This window comes from Oryx dammah, unplaced genomic scaffold (assembly GCF_014754425.2).
Source record: "Oryx dammah isolate SB20612 unplaced genomic scaffold, SCBI_Odam_1.1 HiC_scaffold_5, whole genome shotgun sequence".
Classification (NCBI taxonomy): domain Eukaryota; kingdom Metazoa; phylum Chordata; class Mammalia; order Artiodactyla; family Bovidae; genus Oryx; species Oryx dammah.
In genome coordinates this window covers 90863444-90882227 of record NW_024070189.1, presented here as the reverse complement: position 1 = coordinate 90882227, position 18784 = coordinate 90863444, and the positions used below count along the sequence as shown (strand labels likewise).

Here is an 18784-nt window from a genome sequence, read left to right as displayed (position 1 = left end):
GCTCACATGCCCTCCCTGGAGTGAGAGTCACAGAGACGGTGCTGTGGAAAAGCAGGTTGCCTTCTTCTAAGAAAGGAGGTTTATCTCTCCGCCTTCTCTGAGCTGCTTAACTGACGGTCTCCCATCACCCCACCACCTTTGAGCCTAATTTTCTAGTAAAAATCAGGAAGAAGATAATTGGAGACCATCCCAAGTTGTGTGTAGTTCGCTGTCACCTGATCTAATTCCCTTTGCTTCTGAAAAGCGTGGAGAGAAGTTCAGATTACCGTAGATGACGAGTTGGAAATGTGGTAACTCAGAACGTTGTTTCTGGAGAATCAAATATTTCATTTTACTTGCATTTGAGCTCTTGTGGGGATCAAGGTATTAACAGCCTTGTGATACAATTAGTTCACACAGTAGTTCTTCTTTCAGGACTGTCAAATGAGAATGCCAGGGTGCCTTTTGGTAGTTTGGGGTTTTTAATATATCAAATCAAAGCTATAATGACTGAATGTTTAGAGATTAGCCCTGCAGGACATTTTAAATGATACTGTGTCTGGAGAGAGCATTCCACCTCCACCCTCTTATTTTTTCCCTTCATTCTCTCTCATAAGTGAAGTTTGCATCTTTTTTAAAATGAAAAACAGGCGAGATGACACCAGTTGGCCAGAAGGGAAGCGCATGGCCATAGAGGACAGGTACCGTCCGGACTTCCCTCGGCCTGATCACCGTTTCCACCACTTCGACCACCGTGACCGCCGGTACCAGGAGCACGTAGCTGACAGGTCAGTGCCCCACCCCTCTCCAGCAGGGCTGGGTCTCCATCTCTTCTCTTGCTGGAGGTTCCTAGTGACCGCCACACGAGGGATTTAGAGACAGACCTTGAGCGGGATGTGGGAATCGGTGGTCCCTTAGGGCATTTTCACTTTGACTATGGGGAAGGCCTCATGGTGTGTGTTTCATGCACTGTCCTCTTACGAGGCACAGGTCCCAGGCTCTGGGTTGCATAGCTTCCTGGGGTCTCCCTGGCCACTCTTCCTTCTTGTCCCTCTCCCGGCAGGAGTTGCACTGGAGCACAGGTCTTTGAGGAGGGGAGGGCATGGCCCAGCCTCCTTGTTCTTACAGATGAGGAAGTGGTTTAGAGAAAGGCCGTGACCCACTGGAGCCATCTGCAGGGGTCACTGACCTGCATGGGGCCCAAGCCAGCCTACACCAAGGGGGCTGACTACAGGATGTGGCTGTGGCCCTCTCAGGCCTGCTTTGTGTTTTAAGGGCCTGGGGGTGTAATTTTTTTGTGTCAGTGCCTCTTTAATGAAGGCTATCTCATTTATTAGAAAGGCAGCCCTTGATTTTCCAGTTTAAGCATTCTCTCTTTAAGTTTCTCATTGCGCTCCCCCAGGCTGCATATCCTTGAGCCATTTCACTGCTCATTAGATCCTCCATGAGGAAAGGGAGATGGGGATGAAGACAGGCTGAGACACCACTCATTTATTTAATCATGGCCAGACTTGGTTTCCGATGTGTTAGTCACATGGGTCAGATCATACCAGAGGTTAAGACCACGAAGGCTTTCTTATTACCCACTTTGTCACCAGGCCACAGGTTAATTTGACATTGGGTTCATGGGTTGGGTCTCTACTTCTGAGACCCCTGTGAGGGATTTTAGTTCAGTAAAACCTTCCTCCCCACTTTCTTAGGCTCTGACTTCACTCCTACCCCCAGGGAGCTATCAGCCAGCTCTTTTTTCAGGCCTGTCCATCAATTAACTGTTCTCATGTGGTGAAAGAGGATAAGTACCCCAGTTGTTGGACTCTTTCATGTGGTCTGTGTCAGAGAGAGACGTCAGCTGCCACTGGAATGAGAACTTCTGTTTTGCAGGAGGGAAGGTTCAAGGTCAGTGATGGGAGAGCGAGATGGGCAGGTGAGTAAAAGCCAGACCTCAGGCTGGATGCGTGGCTGCTTCTATGCAGTGGGCAGACGTGGACATTAAATACATAGGGCTTGTTCTTCATCTTACTCAATAGGAAGTGAATAAAGAGGATTGATTGTCTGCTTATGTAGCGTGCCTTCCAGTCTAGACATGTGGGACCTCCCAAACGGGGGCTTAGCAGCCTGCCAGAGTCATTTAGCCTGTGTTTTAGGGCATCCCTGTCAGGTACTGGGGTGGTTGCCTCTCTCTGAGGGTCTGTGGGTGCCCTAGGGTGTCAGCTCAGAGGAGAGCGGATGCCACCCCCACAAGACAGGTGGGGGCAGTATCAGAGTCGTGGCTGTTTAAATGGGGTCGGGAGGCAGAGAGGGTGGTGAAAGAATATATATAGCCTCCCTTGCTCCCAAGATGTGCTGACTTCCAGAGCACTGACTTGTTTGGCCAGGGGCATTGAACCACTCCCAGCAGCACTACTGGCTTCCAGGCCTCCGCAGTACTGAGCTAGGGGTCTGAGGGCGCTGGCCTGCCCTAGTGGTGTAGGGGAAGCTTCCTGTCACCAGCAAGGAGCAGGTGTTGGTTGTCTTCAGGGAAGACGGGTCTGAGTGATGCCTTGGTGGACCCAGAGCCTGGGCCTGTCCTTACTCACAGGGCCAGGGGGCCCTCTGCTGGTCCTTCATGTGCATCAGTGATGGAGCTTTAGGGGTGCTTGGGGTTCTAAAGTGAGGAAGGGATCAAGAAGTGTCAGAAGGGGCCTGGGCAGGGCCTCTTGGGTGGCAGGGTCTTCAGGTTGACCAAACCCAGAGGGTGGGCCTGCCACAGGCCTATCCAGGAACGGTGAGGCTGGAGTCGCCCTGTCCCTTTTGCGCCTTCCAGCACTACTCAGACGAGTGCCACAGCCATGGAGGACCACCAGAGCGCCACGCCCGCGACTCCCGAGACGGCTGGGGCGGCTACGGCTCCGACAAGAGGATGAGCGAGGGCCGGGGGCCGCCACCTCCACCCAGGTTAGCGGGCAGGCCACGCCAAGCCTCCCTGGGGGCATCACTGCCCTCACTTGGTCCCAGCTTGGCTTCTGTGTGAGGGATCCAGGTGTGTGTGCCCACCAGCTCACCTGGAACAGTGTCAGCTCTAGGGGTGAAGGTCCCTATCGCAGGCCCTGGCTGCTGAAGCAGGTAGCCCTGAGGCTTGTCCCCTGTCAGTAGTAGAGAAGCTTCACTTGGCTCTGTGCTCGAGTTGTCTAGGTGTCTTGTCAGGCTGGTGACACAATCACCAGAAGTCTCTGCCACATCTCTAGGGGTGTTTCGGATATTGATCAAAGACTAGGGTGCCAGTTGGATAGTGACCTGCTTAACGCCGAGTTCTCTCAGGTTGTTCAGCCACTGTGTCTTCACTGTAAAGGGGTGAGCTCATGGTCTGGCAGCAGGCTGTGTGAAACTGTGTCACCATGGGACCGGGTGGCTACACCTGCACATGGGGACTGGGTTTGGATTGTCAGCTCCCAGGGTTTCTGTCTGAAACAGCTGTTTCAGGATACACTGTGCAGTTCATTGTCGACAGTGCACAGTTGGATGGCTTTCAGTTGATCCATGGAGCCATGCGTCCATCCCACAACCCATTTCAGAGCATTTACATCACCCCCCAAAGAAGCCCCCATAAGCAGACCCTCCCCATCTCCCTGGCAACCATTAACCCACTTTCCCTCTCTCTGGACTGGCCTGTGCTGGACATTTCCCATCAGTAGAATCACACGCTGTCTGTCTGTGTCTGCGTCTCTCAGTGAGCATCATGACCTCAAGGTGCATCCGTGTTGGAGAGAATGTCAGGGCTTTTCTCCTTTTCCAGGCTGGTGAATCTCCCAGTGTATGGAGGGACCACATTTTTTGTACCTGTTCATGAATTAGTTGATGGACACTTTGGTGGTCTCCACTTTGGGGTGGTTGGTGTACACGTTTTTGTGTAAATGCAGGTTTACCGGTCTCAGACACCTTGGAGTGGAATCGCTGGGTCACATGGCCGCTCTACATTTAACGTTTCAAGGGACCACTGTGCTGTTTTCCAGTGGGGCTGCACCGTTTCACATTCCCAGCAGCCCGGTGTGAGGATCCCTGTGTCTGCATGTCCTCACCTGCACTTGCCACCGTCGTCTGTCTTTTTGATAGTAGCCATCCTGACTGGTGAGGTGGTTGTGACGTTAGCTGTGCTGAAGACCTACTCGTGCTTATTGGCCACATGTGTTTCTCTGGGGAAGTGTCTCTTCCCGTTCTTTGCCCACTTCTCTCAGAAACTTTTAACAGGAGGGCACAACCCCCCAGCCACAGCCACAACCTCTCCCTGGAGGCATAGTGGGACCTTTGTGTGTCTGCCTTTTGTTTTGGCAAAGGGGTGGCCGTGACTGGTCGGAGCACAACCAGAGGCTAGAGGAACATCAGGAGCGCACCTGGCCGGGCACAGTGGATGCGGACACAGCAGGCCGGGAGCACTCGCGGTGGCAAGGTATGGGCTGACCCCCGCCTGCAGGTCTGGTAGGGCTTCTGGGCAGGGGCGGCCAGGGTTCCCCCAGCTTTCCCAGGGCTTCTGAGAAGGGAGTGTTAGACTCTTCCTTCTCTTCCAGGTGGTGAGAGGGGCCTGCCTGGACCCTCGGGCCCTGGGCACATGGCAGATCGGGGTGGAATATCGGGGTAAGTTTTATCTGCCCATAAAATTGATTTCTTCTCGCTGCTCAATTCCTCTCACTTTCTGCATCCTTGATCAGCTTTCTGGTTGAGTGTTTTGAAAACACTCCCATAGCGGCCCTTGACAACTTATGCAACTAACAGTCCTCCCCAGAAGGCAACCTATGGTTGTGAATTTTCTCCTCTGGAAAGAGCCAGGGGGCTCTGAGCCTGCTGCTGCGAGGTGACACGATGAGAACACACACGTGCCTTTGTTCCTAGGCGAGGCGGCTTTGCACACGGCGGGCACACCCAAGGTGATGTGGTGCCTGCCGGAGGCCTCGACAGCGACGGACTGGCTGGCCAGGACCGGGGCAACAGAGACCCCCACTTCACCCGCCACTACTAGACCCCACCCCTCCACGCGTCCTGGTAGGCGGACAGATATACTGTTGAACTCTTAGCAGAGTTAACCTTGAACTTGTGGAATCTTTTAAGAAGCAAAAGCAAATCCTGCCACCATGTTGTAGCTCAATCCAATGTGAATTCACTTTTTTTTTTTTTTTTTAATAAATGTGTTCTTGTTCTGCCATTTTTAAGACAAGGTTTCTGTTAATGAGGCATTCCATTTTCCATTAATAAAAGTTTATGGTTCTCACCCGTGTATATGTATCGGTGATTACAGAGCAGAGAACAGGGTCAGCCCTCAGTGGCATCACTGTTTGGAAAGCAGAGGCTGGCTCACATTCCTGAATTCTCACAGCTCCTGTCCCCATCTTACAGAGAATGAAACGGGTGCAGGGGTCACATTTGCTCACAAGAGTCCTAGAGCCCTTAGGTGGCAGAGCTGGGAAGGAATTAGGAATTCTTCACCAGTGGGGAGGGTGTGTGCATCCGGGGGCCCTGGGACCAGTCACTTTACCTGACAGTTCTGTGCAATTTGTGGGTCTGGCTGAGGGGTGGGGTTGGGCAACCCCTGCTTGGCATGAGCCCAGTGGTACTGGATCCACCCATTTTCCTGGAAATGCAAGTTCATAGGTGAAATCTCATTTGTGATTATAAGTAGCAGTGATCTTCATTAAGGGCTTCCCTGGCAACGCGGTGATAGAGAATCTGCCTGCAATGCAGGAGACACAGGTTCGATCCCTGGCTCGGGAAGATCCCCTGGAGAAGGAAATGAAAACCCACTCTAGTATTCTTGGCTGGGAAATCCCATGGACAGAGGAGTCTGGCGGGCTACAGTCCATGGGGTTGCAAATAATTGGATATGACTTAGCACACTCACAGCAGCAACCTTCATTGAAAACCCCTGACGCCAAGGGGGTTGTTCACGAGCTTCTCCCAGCTCCATCCAGGCCCCTGTGGTGTGACACCACAGCGAGGCGTGTCTCTGGAAGGATCACTGGCCCTGCCCTGCTCAGGGATGAGATGACCTGGTGGTCGTAAGGCTGACCCTGGGGGGCCTGTGCAGGGCTTGGCAAGAGGGAGAGCTGCTTCCCTGAGTCCCAGCCCTGGACCTGTGTGGTCTGGACTGGCGAGTGATGAGTTAACCTGTGTGCAGCCTGCTGGGAACATGATTCCCTCCTTCCCCTCCCCTTCCTCTGTTAACTAGGACAGCCACCCACTGGCCCCAGAATAATTGCCAATTCTCCTGGAGTCCCCTGTGTTCCTGCTGGGTTGGTGAAGCAAGGGTTTAAAAGAGCAATCTGAAAATCTGACCCAACTTGCCTTGATGCCCACATACGAAAGGCAGGCCAGCGCTGGCCCTCCACTGTCTGTCTGGCAGTCCCTGTCTGTCTGAATTGCCCAAATAAACACCTCCCTCACCACGGGGGCTTTTAGAATCATTTTCCAATGACAAGTGGACAGGATGCCATCTCCATGATGCACTGGGGCCCAGTGTGGCATGTTTCCTCCTGCACAGAGAGCCTCATCTCACCCCACAAACTAGTCTGGAAACTAGAGTCCAGGGGGTTCGGAGTTGGCTGGGAGGAGCCAGATTGGGCTTGGGATCTGGAGGTGACACCTGTTCACAGATCTTGTCACGAGGTAGGAGCAAGTCCTAAAGTTCAGAACTGGTGCTCCCGAGGGGGCCCCAGGAAGTGTGGAGAGGGCCAGTATCACCCCACAGCCTGTGAGGAAAGAGGCCCTTTCCTCATTACCCAGGCCTAACGCCAGGCTCCATTTTACTTGGATACACTATGGAATAGGTGATGTAAACATTTATTCTCTTCCAGTTGTAGAGGCCAGGAGTCCAAAATCAAGGTGTCAGCACAGCTGGTTTCTTCTAAGGCTGTTGAGGGGGTTCTGTTACAGGCCCTTTCCCAGACTCCAATCCAGTCCAGTGAAAGTGAAAACTTTAGTCACTCAGTCATGTCCGAGTCTTGGCAACGCCGTGTCCCCATCGACTGTAGCCCACCAGCCTCCTCTGTCCTTGGAATTCTCCAGGCAATACTGGAGTGGGTAACCATTCCCTTCTCTAGGGGATCTTCCTGACCGAAGGATCAAACCTGTGTCTCGTGTTTCCTGAATTGGCAGACAGGTTCTTTACCATTAGTGCCAGCTGGGAAGCCCCCCAACTCTGGTGGTCATCAGACTTTGATGTCCCTGGCAATCTTTGGCATCTTTTTTTTTTAAGTCTTTATTGAATTGATTACAATACTGTTTTGTGTATTTTTTGGTAAAAGGTCTTAGTTTATTCTCTCTTTCAAGAAAAATCTGCACAGTCACCACAGATACAGTCACTGCAGAATCCTTACTCCTTTTTTTTGCCAGCACCAACATCAGCCTTTGCAGTCCCCCTCACTTTCTTCATTCTGTTCTTGAGTTCCTTTGGCTGTTTTCTTGAGGTCTTTTTCTTCTCATTTAGGCCATGTTTTGTAAGCCTGTGTTTGGGCTCTTTCTTCACGAAATCCAAGGAATCATAAATCATTCCAAAGCCAGTTGTCTTGCCACCACCAAAATGGATTTGCAGTCCAAATATGAAGATGACATCTGGTGTGGTCTGGTACATTCTGGCCAGTTTTTCCCAAATTTCTGTTTCAGGTACTGTTGCCTTTCCAGGGTGAAGAACATCTATGACCATTTGTTTCTGCTGAAGTAGTTGGTTGGTCATGAACTTCCTGGTCCAGATAGTTACTGTGTCATTCACAATGGCAGCTGATCTTCAAGCAGCCAGGGAGGAAAAAAAAAACAATACTTTTTTTTATGTTTTATTTTTTTGTCCAAAGAGGTATGTGGGATCTTAGCTCCCCAACCTGGGATTGAACCCACACCCTCTGCATTGGGGCAAAGTCTTAACCACTGGACCACCAGGGAAGTTTCTAATCTTCAGCATCTCTTAACTTGTAAATGTCTCTCTGCCTCCTTCATGCAGCCTTCTCCGTATGTGTGTGTGTGTGTGTGTGTGTGCACCAGGGAAGTTTCTAATCTTTGGCATCTCTTAACTTGTAAATGTCTCTCTGCCTCCTTCACGCAGCCTTCTCCGTGTGTGTGTGTGTGTGTGTGTGTGTGTGTTTATGCGTGCGTGTGTGTCCGAATGACCTCATTTTAACTTGATTACCTCTGTGGACATGAATTTGAGCAAACTCCAGGAGATAGTGAAGGACAGGAAAGTCTGGCGTGCTGTAGTGTGTGGGGTCAGACACAACTGAGCAACTGAACAACAACCTCTGTGCAGATCTTGTCTTCAAGTACAGTCACATCCTGAGGTCCTAGGGGCCAGGACATCAACATGTGAATTTGGCAGGGAAAAGAGGTCACAGTTTTCAAAGATACACAGATTTTTCAGGAATGCAGCTTCTGGGAAAATTGAGGAAAATGGCTTGTCATTTAGTCCAGAACCTTACAAAGAGTTGTTCACCGTTCCTGTGAACAGACCTGCAGGGTCTAAACATCCCCCCTGCTGCTTCTGCCTCAGATGAGCTGTCTCAATAAGCCCACGTGTCTGAGCACTTCATCCTGTGTTCAGTGTAACCAGGACTGGTGCCCCCGCATTCACAGGCTGAATTAGTATTTATCAGACATTATTGTCTTTTTATTTCTTCTGTTTATATCTGATAGAGCATCACATGGTTGGGCTGCTGTCTTGTTTTTTTAACTGTATGTGGTTAAGTCATAATGGGCTTCCCAGGTGGCACTAGTGGTAAAGAACCTGCCTGCCAATGCAGGAGACACAAGAGACACGGGTTTGATTCCTTGGTCAGGAAGAGCCCCTGGAGAAGGAAGTGGCAACCGATGGTATTCTTGCCTGGAAAGTCCCTTGGACAGAGGAGCCTGGCAGGCTACAGTCCATGGGGTTGCAAAAGGGTCAGACACCACTGAAGCGACGGAGCACACAAGTCATATTAACTCTGATTTTTATTTCTGGAGACGGAAGTGGAAGAAAAGACATGTTATAAAAAGAATCTGCAGGGATTTCCCTGGCTGTCCAGTGGTTAAGATCCCATGCTTCAAATGGAGGGGGTGCACATTCTAACCCTGGGTGGGGAACTAAGATCCAGCATGATGCACAGTGTGGCAAAAAAAAAAAAAAAAGAGAATCTGGGACACTTAGGTTGTGTCCACCTTTTGGCTGCTGTCAGTCATGCTGCTGTGAAGATGAGCGTGCCTGGATGTCTCTGCACACCTGTTTTCTACTCCTGAATGTATACCTGGGAGTGAAATTCCTGGGTCCTATGGTAATTCTAGACATTTAACTTTTGAGGAACTGCCAGGCTGTTTTCCATCATGGCTGCCCCATCTTAACGTTCCCACCAGCCCTGCACGAGAGTTCGGAGTGTGCCTCCATCTTCACCACTTGTTTTCTGAGTGGGTTTCTTGTTGTATATAATAGCTATTCTAAGGACTTCCCTGGTGGCTCAGACGGTAAAGTGTCTGTCTACAATGCAGGAGACCTGAGTTCAATCCCTGGGTGAGGAAGATCCGCTGGAGAAGGAAATGGCAATCCACTCCAGTGCTATTGCTTGGAAAATCCCATGGACAGATGAGCCGGATAAGTTACAGTCCATGGGGTCGCAAAGAGTTGGACTCGACTAAGCGACTTCACTTTCACTTTCACTTTCGGGCTTCCTTGGTGGCTTAGTGGTAAAGTATCTGCCTGCCAACGCAGGAGCCACAGAAGATGGGAATTCGATTCCTGAGTGGGGAAGATCCCCCCTGGAGAAGGAAATGGGAACCCACTCCAGTATTCTTGCCTGGAGAACTCCATGGACAGAGGAGCCTGGTGGGCTACAGTCCAGTGGGTAGCTAAGAGTTGGACACAACTGAAGTGACTGACCACCACCACCAGTGAGTGTGTTAGTAGTGTGGATAAGCAAATTGTGGTCCAGCCATACAGTGGAATGTTGTTGGTTGTTGTTTAGTCACTCAGTTATATTCTTTTCCATTATGATTTATCACAGGATATTGAATATAGTTCCCTGTACTATACAGTAGGACCTTGTAGTTTATCCATCTTATATATACCAATTTGCTAATCCCAGATTCCCAATCCTTATAGATACATTCATGTCATATTTTAGATTCCATATATGTGATATCATATGATATTTTTGTTTTTGTCTGACTTATAATAATCTCTGCTGCTGCTGCTGCTACGTCGCTTCAGTCATGTCCGACTCCTAGCGACCCCATGGACTGCAGCCCACCAGACTCCCCCGTCCCTGGGATTCTCCAGGCAAGAATTACTGGAGTGGGTTGCCATTTCCTTCTCCAATGCATGAAAGTGAAAAGTGAAAGTGAAGTCGCTCAGTTGCGTCCAACTCCTAGCGACTCCATGGACTGCAGCCCACCAGGCTCCTCCGTCCATGGGATTTTCCAGGCAGGAGCACTGGAGTGGGCTGCCCTCGCCTTCTCCATAATAATCTCTAGGCCCACCTATATTGCTGCAAATGGCACTATTTCATTCTTTCACTGGCATTATTCATTCTTTTTATGGCTGAGTAATATTCCATTGTATATAGGTACCCCATCTTTATCCATTCCTCTGTCAATGGACATTTAGATTGATTCTGTGTCATAGATACTGTAAATAGTGTTGCTATGAACACAGGTACATGTATAGGATGGCAAGATTTTTTAATTAAACTTTCTATTTTTATTGGGGTATAGCTGATTAACAATGTTTTTGATAGTTTCAGGTGAACAGCAAAAGGACGCAGCCATATATATATAATGGTAACCATGCATGCATGCTAAGTCACTTCAGTTGTATCTGACTCCAATTCTATAGACCATTGCCCACCGGGCTCTTCTGTCCATGGGATTTTCCAGGCAAGAATACTGGAGTGGGTTGCCATGCCCTCCTCCATTCTCCCCCAAACTCCTCTCCTATTCAGGCTGCCATATAACATTGAGCAGAATTCCCTGTGCTATACAGTAGGTCTTTGTTGGTTACCCACTTTAAATATAGCAGTGTGCACCTGTCCTTACAAAGGCAAATTTTTGTGTTACATATATTTTGCCACAATTAAAAAAAAATGTTTTAAAGGTCAGGGTAGGGACGGTTGGGTGTCATAGGAATGACAACCACTGCAGCAGGCTTGGGAGACAGACTTGGAATCTAACCTACCTATCTGCCCATAGGAGTTAATAGTTCTTCTCTGTTTTGGCTTTGTTAACTGAGAATAGGACAGTATTTGTCATAGAGGGTCTTTGCCAAGATTAAATTAGTTAATAGACGTAAAAAGCTCCTGGAAAATGTTAAGTGCTCAGTAAATGTTAACAGGCACTGGGAGGCCTACCAGAATAGGGGCTAAGGTACTCATGCTCTCCGGGAGACCCATAAAATGTTTTCTGAGGCCCAGAGAGAAAGAGGGCAGAAATGATCAGCTCCAAAAATGCAAAGAGAAAACTGCAAAATCAGAATGAATACCTTATCACATGTCTCCACATTTACAAAAATGTGTCAACTCCATCAACCGCTAAATTCTGTATTCATAAAGATTTCATTACATTTCAAAACAGCTCCTAGGTTAAATTTTCTCACTTTGCAGGAATTCCCCAGCCTGCACAATGATTGCCAGTCTCAAATTGCACGCATTCCTCTTCGTTAAATATTTTCATATGCAGTGCTCTAAAAAGGACTTTTGAGTTTTTAAAAACACAGGCACAGAGTTGTCGGTTCCTGGGGATATAGTGCTTTTTCACTGGTTTGCAGATCGAGGGGCGGGGTCTCCACTGAGACCTCCCAGTGCTGCCCCTCCCCCATCCTCCAGAAGTTAGCCCATCCCTCCCTCATTGGTCACAAGATCACAGGATGGTGAGGCGAGTGGGTTCACATCTCAGACTCTTCTTCTTTTGTCAACTGTGTATCCTTGGGAAAGTGACTTACCCTCTCTGGAGCTCTCAGAGTTCTCATTTCTCAAATGGGCATTATGCCTCCACCCCAGGTCGCTGGGCAGATTGTGGTGGGTGACTGTGTCAGGTCCAGCCTTATGAGCTGGGGCAGGGGCGCGGGGGGCCTTGGCATACAGCTTGTGGGAATCTTTGTTTCCTGATCAGGGATCAAACCTGGGGCCTCAGCAATGAGTGTGCTGAGTTCTAAACACTCATTACCAGGGAATCCCCAGGATTGCACTGATTTTATGATTTGAGAGTTTCACACAATACCTGCAAGAGAATTAGGTGTGTGTTCCCTCTGGCTGTCATAACAAATTCACACAAACCTCTCACCTCAAAGTCTGGATGTCTGAAGTCCTCCAATTCAAGGTGCCTACAGAGCTGTTTCTTTCCAAGGCACTAGGAGAGCGATCTGATTGATTCCCTGCCTTTTCCAGCTTCTCCAAGCCACCCACATTCCTTGCCTCCTGGCCCCTTCCTCCAGCTTCAGAGCCAGGAATGCAGCATATTTCTCCTTTTTCCACAGTCACATCTACCTCTGACTATTAGGGGACAGTTTCCAAAATCATGAGCCTTGGCCAGGCCTGCTTGCCCAAATTGCCTCGCAACAGTAGGTCCTGAAAAGCAAAGTGGTGCTGCCTCTGAAACCTAACCCAAAGAATTTGAGAGGGCCCAAAAGGTGGGAGGAGATGCCAGCCCATAATATGTCCTACCAACCTCCCAGAATCCTTCATGCTTGAATCCATCTTGAACAAGAGATGCACACACCACCCGGAAGAACCAGGGTTGTCAGGGTTGTGTGTGTGTGTGTGTGTGTGTGTGTGTGTGTGCGCGCGCGCGCGCGCTCAGTCACTCAGTTGTGTCCAACTCTGTGACCCCCCTGGACTGTACCCGCCAGGCCGCTCTGTTAAGAGAATTTTCCAGGCAAGAATACTGGTGTGAGATGCCAATTCCTCCTCCAGGGGATCTTCCCAATTCAGGGATAGAACCTGAGTCTCTTTCTTCTCCTGCATTGGCAGGTGGATTTTTTACCACCGAGCTACCAGAGAAGCCCTAAGCCTGGTGACTCAGGCTAAATGTGGGCCAAACAAGATGACTGGCCAGAGGCAACTCAGAAACCAACCTTAGGACCATAAACCCTGAGCCTTCGAGCCACGTGGCAGAGCCGTTCTCCTGGGTTCCTTTATTTGCTGCTTTCCACCCGGGCACCCCCTTCCCAACAAAGTCTCTTTCTTTGTCAGCCTGTGTGTCTCCTCAGACAATTCATTTCTGAATGTTAGACAAGAGCCCACTCTCGGGCCCTGGTAGGGTCTCCCTCCCTTCCTGGTACATGATCACAGTCAGGAAGGGATCTCTGATGTGGACTTCTTTGGAGTGGGAGGGGGCGTTATTTTGCCTGTCCCACTGGGATGTGACCAAATCTGTGTTAGGGGCGGAGGTTCACAGGCATGAGTACTAACCAAGGAAGTGAGACAGTGGCTACCTGTGGCCTCAGGCTTGTGGCCTGATGGCTCAGATGGTGAAGAATCTGCTGGTGATGTGGGAGACCCAGGTTTGATTCCTGTTTCGGGAAGATCCCCTGGGAGAGGAAATGGCAACCCACTCCGGTATTCTTACCTGCAGAACCCGATGGAGAGAAGAGCCTGGTAGGCTACGGCCATAGGGTCACAAAGAGACATGACAGAATGCGAGAAAAAGCTGCCTGGCACTGACCCTGGGGTGATTAGGGCAGGGGGATAGTGACGCCTAGTGTGAGAGGAGCAAGTTGGGATGTGAGCTGAGTCGGCTGGTTTGCATGTGAAAGGCACCCTAGGGCGACTTGTTTGCTGTCTCTGGGAATTAGCTGGTCCTGGGAGAGGCTGAAGCCCCAGATGTCAAAGCATCAGACAAAAGAAAATAAAGACATGGTTAACACATCCGTGTCTAACTAATAATACACCCGGAACACGGTTGATGTCGTTCAGTCACTAAGTCGTGTCCGACTCTCTGTGACCCCATGGACTGGAGCATACCAGGCTTCCCTGTCCTTCACTGTCTCCCAGAGTTTGCTCAAACTCATGTTCATTGAGTCAGTTATGCCATCCAACCAACTCATTCTCTGTCATCCCCTTCTCCTCCTGTCTTCAATCTTCCCCAGCTTCAGGGTTCTTTCAAATGAGTCAGATCTTCACGTCAGGTGGTCAAAGTATTGGAGCTTCAGCTTCAGCATCAGTCCTTCCAATGAATAATCAGGGTTGATTTTCATTAGGATGGGCTAGTATAATCTCCTTGGAGAAGGCAATGGTACCCCACTCCAGTGCTCCTGCCTGGAAAATCCCACGGACGGAGGAGCCTGGTAGGCTGCAGTCCATGGGGTCGCTAAGAGTTGGACACGACTGAGCGACTTCACTTTCACTCTTCACTTTCATGCATTGGAGAAGGAAATGGCAACCCACTCCAGTGCTCTTGCCTGGAGAATTCTAGGGACGGGGGAGCATGATGGGCTGCCGTCTATGGGGTCGCACAGAGTCGGACACGACTGAAGCGACTTAGCAGCAGCAGCAGTTTTATCTCCTTACTGTCTAAGGGACTCTCAAGAGTCTTCTCCAGGACCACAGTTTGAAACTATTCATTCTTCGGTCCTTAGCCTTCATGGTCGAACTCTCACATCCATACAGGACTACTGGGAAAACCATAGCTTTGACTATATAGACCTTTGTCATCACAGTGATGTCTCTTTTTAAATATGCTGTCTAGGTTTGTCATAGCTTTTCTTCCAAGGAGCCAGCATGGTAGACACAGAGTAAATTCTTATCGAATCTATGGAGAGGAGAAAGAGAGAAAGGACACAATAATTCTGTATCTTACGGACTTCCCTGGTAGACCAGCAGTTAAGACTCTGCCTTCCAATGCAGGAGGTGTGGGTTCGATCCCTGGTTAGGGAGCTGAGATCCCACATGCCTCACAGGCAAGAAACCAAAACATAAAGCAATATTGTAACAAATTCAATAAAGACTTTAAAAATGGTCTGCTGCTGCTAAATCACGTCAGTCACCTCAGTCGTGTACGACTCTGTGCGACCCCATAGACGGCAGCCCACCAGGCTCCCCCATCCCTGGGATTCTCCAGGCAAGAACACCGGAGTGAGTTGCCATTTCCTTCTCCAGTGAATGAAAATGAAAAGTGAAAGTGAAGTCGCTCAGTCATGTCTGACTCTTCTCGACCCCGTGGACTGTAGCCCACCAGGCTCCTCCATCCATGGGATTTCCCAGGCAAGAGTACTGGAGTGGGGTGCCATTGCCTTCTCCAAAAATGGTCTACGTAAAACAAATTCTTAAAATCCTCTGTCTTCATGTGTTCATTCCTGTCTGGCCTTTCGGGTCTTCTGGGGCCTGGCAGAATTCTAGCTTAGAACATCTGACAAACCTTGTAGTGTCTTCAGTTAACACCAGGTGGCAGACCGTCTCCACTGAGGTTGAGAGGGAACACTGGAATGTTCGGACACGTGCAGTAGTAAGGCTGCTGCTATTCTGAGGAAGGTCCAAGGAACACCTCTAGCAGAGTTACCTGGGGGTGGAAGGATGGGCTTACTTATTTTTCAGTCACACCACCATGGTGGCTTGTGGGATCTTAGTTCCCTGACCAGGGAGACCCTGGGCCATGGCTGCAAAAGTGCTGAGTTCTAACCACTGGACCTCTGGGGAGTTCTCAGGGAGTGGCTTATTTAAAATGCAGGTTCCCAGGCCCAACTGACCCATTGACCCCTGGGAGGCTGACTGTTCAGAAGTGGCTTCCAGGGGCTCTTCACCATGGTCCTGTCAGGGAGGCCTCCGTGAGGGCTGGGTGACTTATGTGAGACCAAGCCAGGCTGGAGAATGTTATCCCAGCTCTACCCTTCGCCACCTGGATGACCTGGAACCAGTTACCTCAAACACCTGAGTTTTTTCTTGCCGTCTTTTTTTTTTTGGCCACGCCACGCAGTATGTAAGATCCTCCCCCACCAGAGATCGAACCCGTGCCCCTTGCATTGGGAGCACAGAGTCTTAACTACTGCATCTCCAGGGAAGTCCCTGAGTATTCTCATTGTAAAAGGGGCTGGGGGATTTCTGAGGATGCAAGGAGCTGATGCATTTAAAGTGCTTTGCAGGCTTCCCTGGTGGCTCAGTGGTAAAGAATCTGCCTGCCAGTGCAGGAGACATGGGTTTGATCCTTGACCTGGGAAGATCCCACATGCTGCAGAGCTACTAAGCCCTTCCGCCACAACTATTGAGCCCGTGCTCTAGAGCCCAGGAGAAGAAACTACAGAGGCCAGCACTCTAGAGCCTGTGCTCCACAAGAGAAGCCACCGCAACGAGAAGCCCGTGCGTCACAACTAAAGAGTAGCCCCCACTCGCCACAACTAGCGAAAAGCCTGTGTATCAATCAACAAAGGCCCAGCACAGTCAAAAACAAATAAAATTATTATTATTTTCTATTATTAGGTTGTACCAGGTCTTAGTAGGTATATGCAAACTCTTAGCTGCGGCATGCGGGATCTGGTTCCCTGACCAGGGGTTGAACCCGGGCCCCCTGCATTGGGAGCACGGAGTCTTAGTGACTGAACCACCGGGGAAGTCTCTTGAATAAAAGTATTTTTTAAAACAGTCAAAAATAAAGTGCTTTGCACAGGACCCAGCATCTGTGGGTGCTTAGCCAGTGACTGTGGTTGCAGTCAATTTTTCTAGAAGAGCCAGGTCTAAATTGGGGCCTTCCACCTCCTTGCGGTCTTGGGGAGGGGGTTGGATCTGCCCCATGTCCACCACAGCTGTGATCTATAACCCTGCGTTAGCAGTTTTTCCAACAAGGGGCCCTGTTCGGGTGTCTGAAAGCCGCACGCTGAGGGGTTAAGTGCCGGCGGGCACTGATGATGCCTCGTGGCTGCCTCCAATCTCACAGTCAGACCCACCTCGTGCCAGCCAGCCATGAAACTGCCAGGCACCCCACATAGCCAGCCACAGAAACTTCGCGCTGGGCCCCCGTGGGGAGGCTCATAAAACACAGTGAAGCTTCCCCTGCCAGCCCCGGCGGACCGAATATTTACAGACTCGGCTGAAATGAGACCCAGCAGGGCAAATTTCACAGGCAGCCCAGAAAAAGTCTCCTCGCCCCCTGTCCCTGGGTAAACAGGACACAGGGTGAAATGCAGTCTGTTAGGCCAAGGCCCACGCTCTCAGCAAGACAAGATGGGACCTGGGCTTGACATAGTCGCTCAGTCATGCCCGACTCTCTGCATCCCCAAGGACTGCAGCCTGCCAGGCTCCTCTGTCCATGGGATTTCCCAGGCAAAAATATTGGAGTGGGTTGCCATTTCCTTCTCCAGGGGCTCTTCTGGACACAAGGATGGATCCTAGGTCTCCTGGCATTGGCAGGCAGATTCTTTACTACCAAGACACCAGGGAAGCCAGAGAGAGCTCTTCTGTTTAGCAGCGGCTTCCAGGGCATTTCCTGTGTGCCAGGCTCTGTGCTAGGGACACAGCAGTGACCATGACCGAGACAGATCTGCTCTGTGGAGCCCATGGGGAGCGTTTCAAGCAGGAGGTGGAGTGAGCCTGGCTTCCTGAAGGAGCTGACTGGAAGGACACCCCAGGAGAGGGAACAGAATGTGCAGGACCCCCTGGGGAGGAATGGGTGCAGCAATCTGGGAGGAACCTAGCAAACCGGAATGTGTGTGAGTTGGGTTCAGAGTGACCTGTGAGGTCCCAATGGAGTCAGGGATCAGGCCAGCAGACACAGGCGATTTGGGGGCACTGGGGGTGGGGATGGCAGGCTTCAGCAATTGAAGGGATCCTCAGGCTCCTAGTAGGGATAAAGGTGTCTGTTATCCCAGAAAGGGAACCAGCACTTTCTGTCTCCAGGGAACTGGCAGCAGCCAGTCCTGGGGAAGGGGCAAGCCAAGGTGGGCTCATGGCCAAGTTATCTGGACAAAGATAACAGCAGGGGGAACCCCCTGCATACTCCAGGCATGAGGTCCCCCCACCCCTACTCCAAAGACCTGAATGTAGGTAGTAGGGGCACGCTGGCTAGCAGAGTTGATAAGGTTGGTAGCTCATTCCCAACCTGGACTGAGTTACAGCTGCAGGCTAATGAGAGAGGCGGCTAATTCATGGAAGAGCAGTTGGGGGGCGGGGAGTGGGAAGAGTGGGAGAGAGAGAAAAAAAGATGGAGAGATGAAGAAGGAACAGAGCTGCAGAGAAACAGAAACAGATAGAAGGAAAAAGAGACAGCAATGCACAGAGAAGATAGAGAGACTGAGATGCAGAGAGAGAGACACACAGACCAACACAGAGACAAAAGCAGATGCAGAGGGACCCGGAGACGCAAAGATATTGAACCTCAGGGGCTGCTGCGACCCCTGCCCCCGCCACGTAGCCACTGGATGGTGCCAGAGAGCCACACTCTGTTCCGCGGTTGTCCCTACCTGGCCTCTTGGCAAGCCCCAGTCCCTTTCTCTGTGCCTGCGGTTCCCTTACTGGTCCACCAGCACGTTAGCAGGAGGCCCGACCCCAGGGTGGAGATGGAGATAAAGGCTGGAGCAGGGTTTTGCAGGAATCAAGGATGTCCAGAATCCCTGTAAGCTTGCCACCCCCGTGCCAAGGTCCTGTGCATAGCACTGCTTATCCTGGGGTGTGTTTTCATTGGTCTGGGTGTGTGTGTGCACGAGTGTTTTGAAATGGGTGTGTCTGGTTTTATCTTGGGAGTGTGTATCTAGTCAGTCTGGGTCTCATTTTGTCTCAAGGTGTGTGGTGTGTGTATGTATCTGTGTCAGAGGCTGAGGTGGGGGGTGTCTCTGTGTGTTTGATATTTCCATGCACTCATAAACTTGCCACACTCTCCTCTCCCCTCACCTTTCCCAGCAGTTCTGCAT

The 18784-nt window shown here is 50.4% G+C and overlaps 2 protein-coding genes across 6 annotated transcripts in view; one reads left to right on the top strand and one right to left on the bottom strand.

Moving 5' to 3' along the window:
* Window positions 1–5220, top strand: part of SAFB2 (scaffold attachment factor B2) — a 29038-nt gene extending 23818 nt beyond the window's left edge. Inside the window, exons 16-21 of one of the 5 annotated variants that reach the window (XR_005721245.1) lie at window positions 630–767; window positions 1732–1903; window positions 2783–2913; window positions 4290–4402; window positions 4521–4587; window positions 4843–5125. Coding sequence is in view for 3 of the 5 variants with exons in the window: in XM_040242044.1 (XP_040097978.1) it covers window positions 630–767; window positions 1861–1903; window positions 2783–2913; window positions 4290–4402; window positions 4521–4587; window positions 4843–4969 (619 nt within the window). In the remaining 2 variants the exon portion in view is untranslated. Of the gene's footprint in view, window positions 1–629; window positions 768–1679; window positions 1702–1731; window positions 1904–2782; window positions 2914–4289; window positions 4403–4520; window positions 4588–4842 lie in introns of those variants that run through there. The other 4 variants (XM_040242044.1, XM_040242045.1, XR_005721244.1 and 1 more) reach the window with 4 other exon arrangements.
* A 2019-nt stretch (window positions 5221–7239) lies between these two features.
* LOC120864557 (40S ribosomal protein S24-like) lies at window positions 7240–18784 on the bottom strand. The gene is made up of 2 exons (XM_040241613.1): window positions 18765–18784; window positions 7240–7724 (listed from the first exon to the last, which is right to left on the bottom strand). The coding sequence occupies exons 1-2, from the start codon at window positions 18782–18784 to the stop codon at window positions 7316–7318; spliced, it is 429 nt and encodes a 142-aa protein (XP_040097547.1). The 3' UTR covers window positions 7240–7315.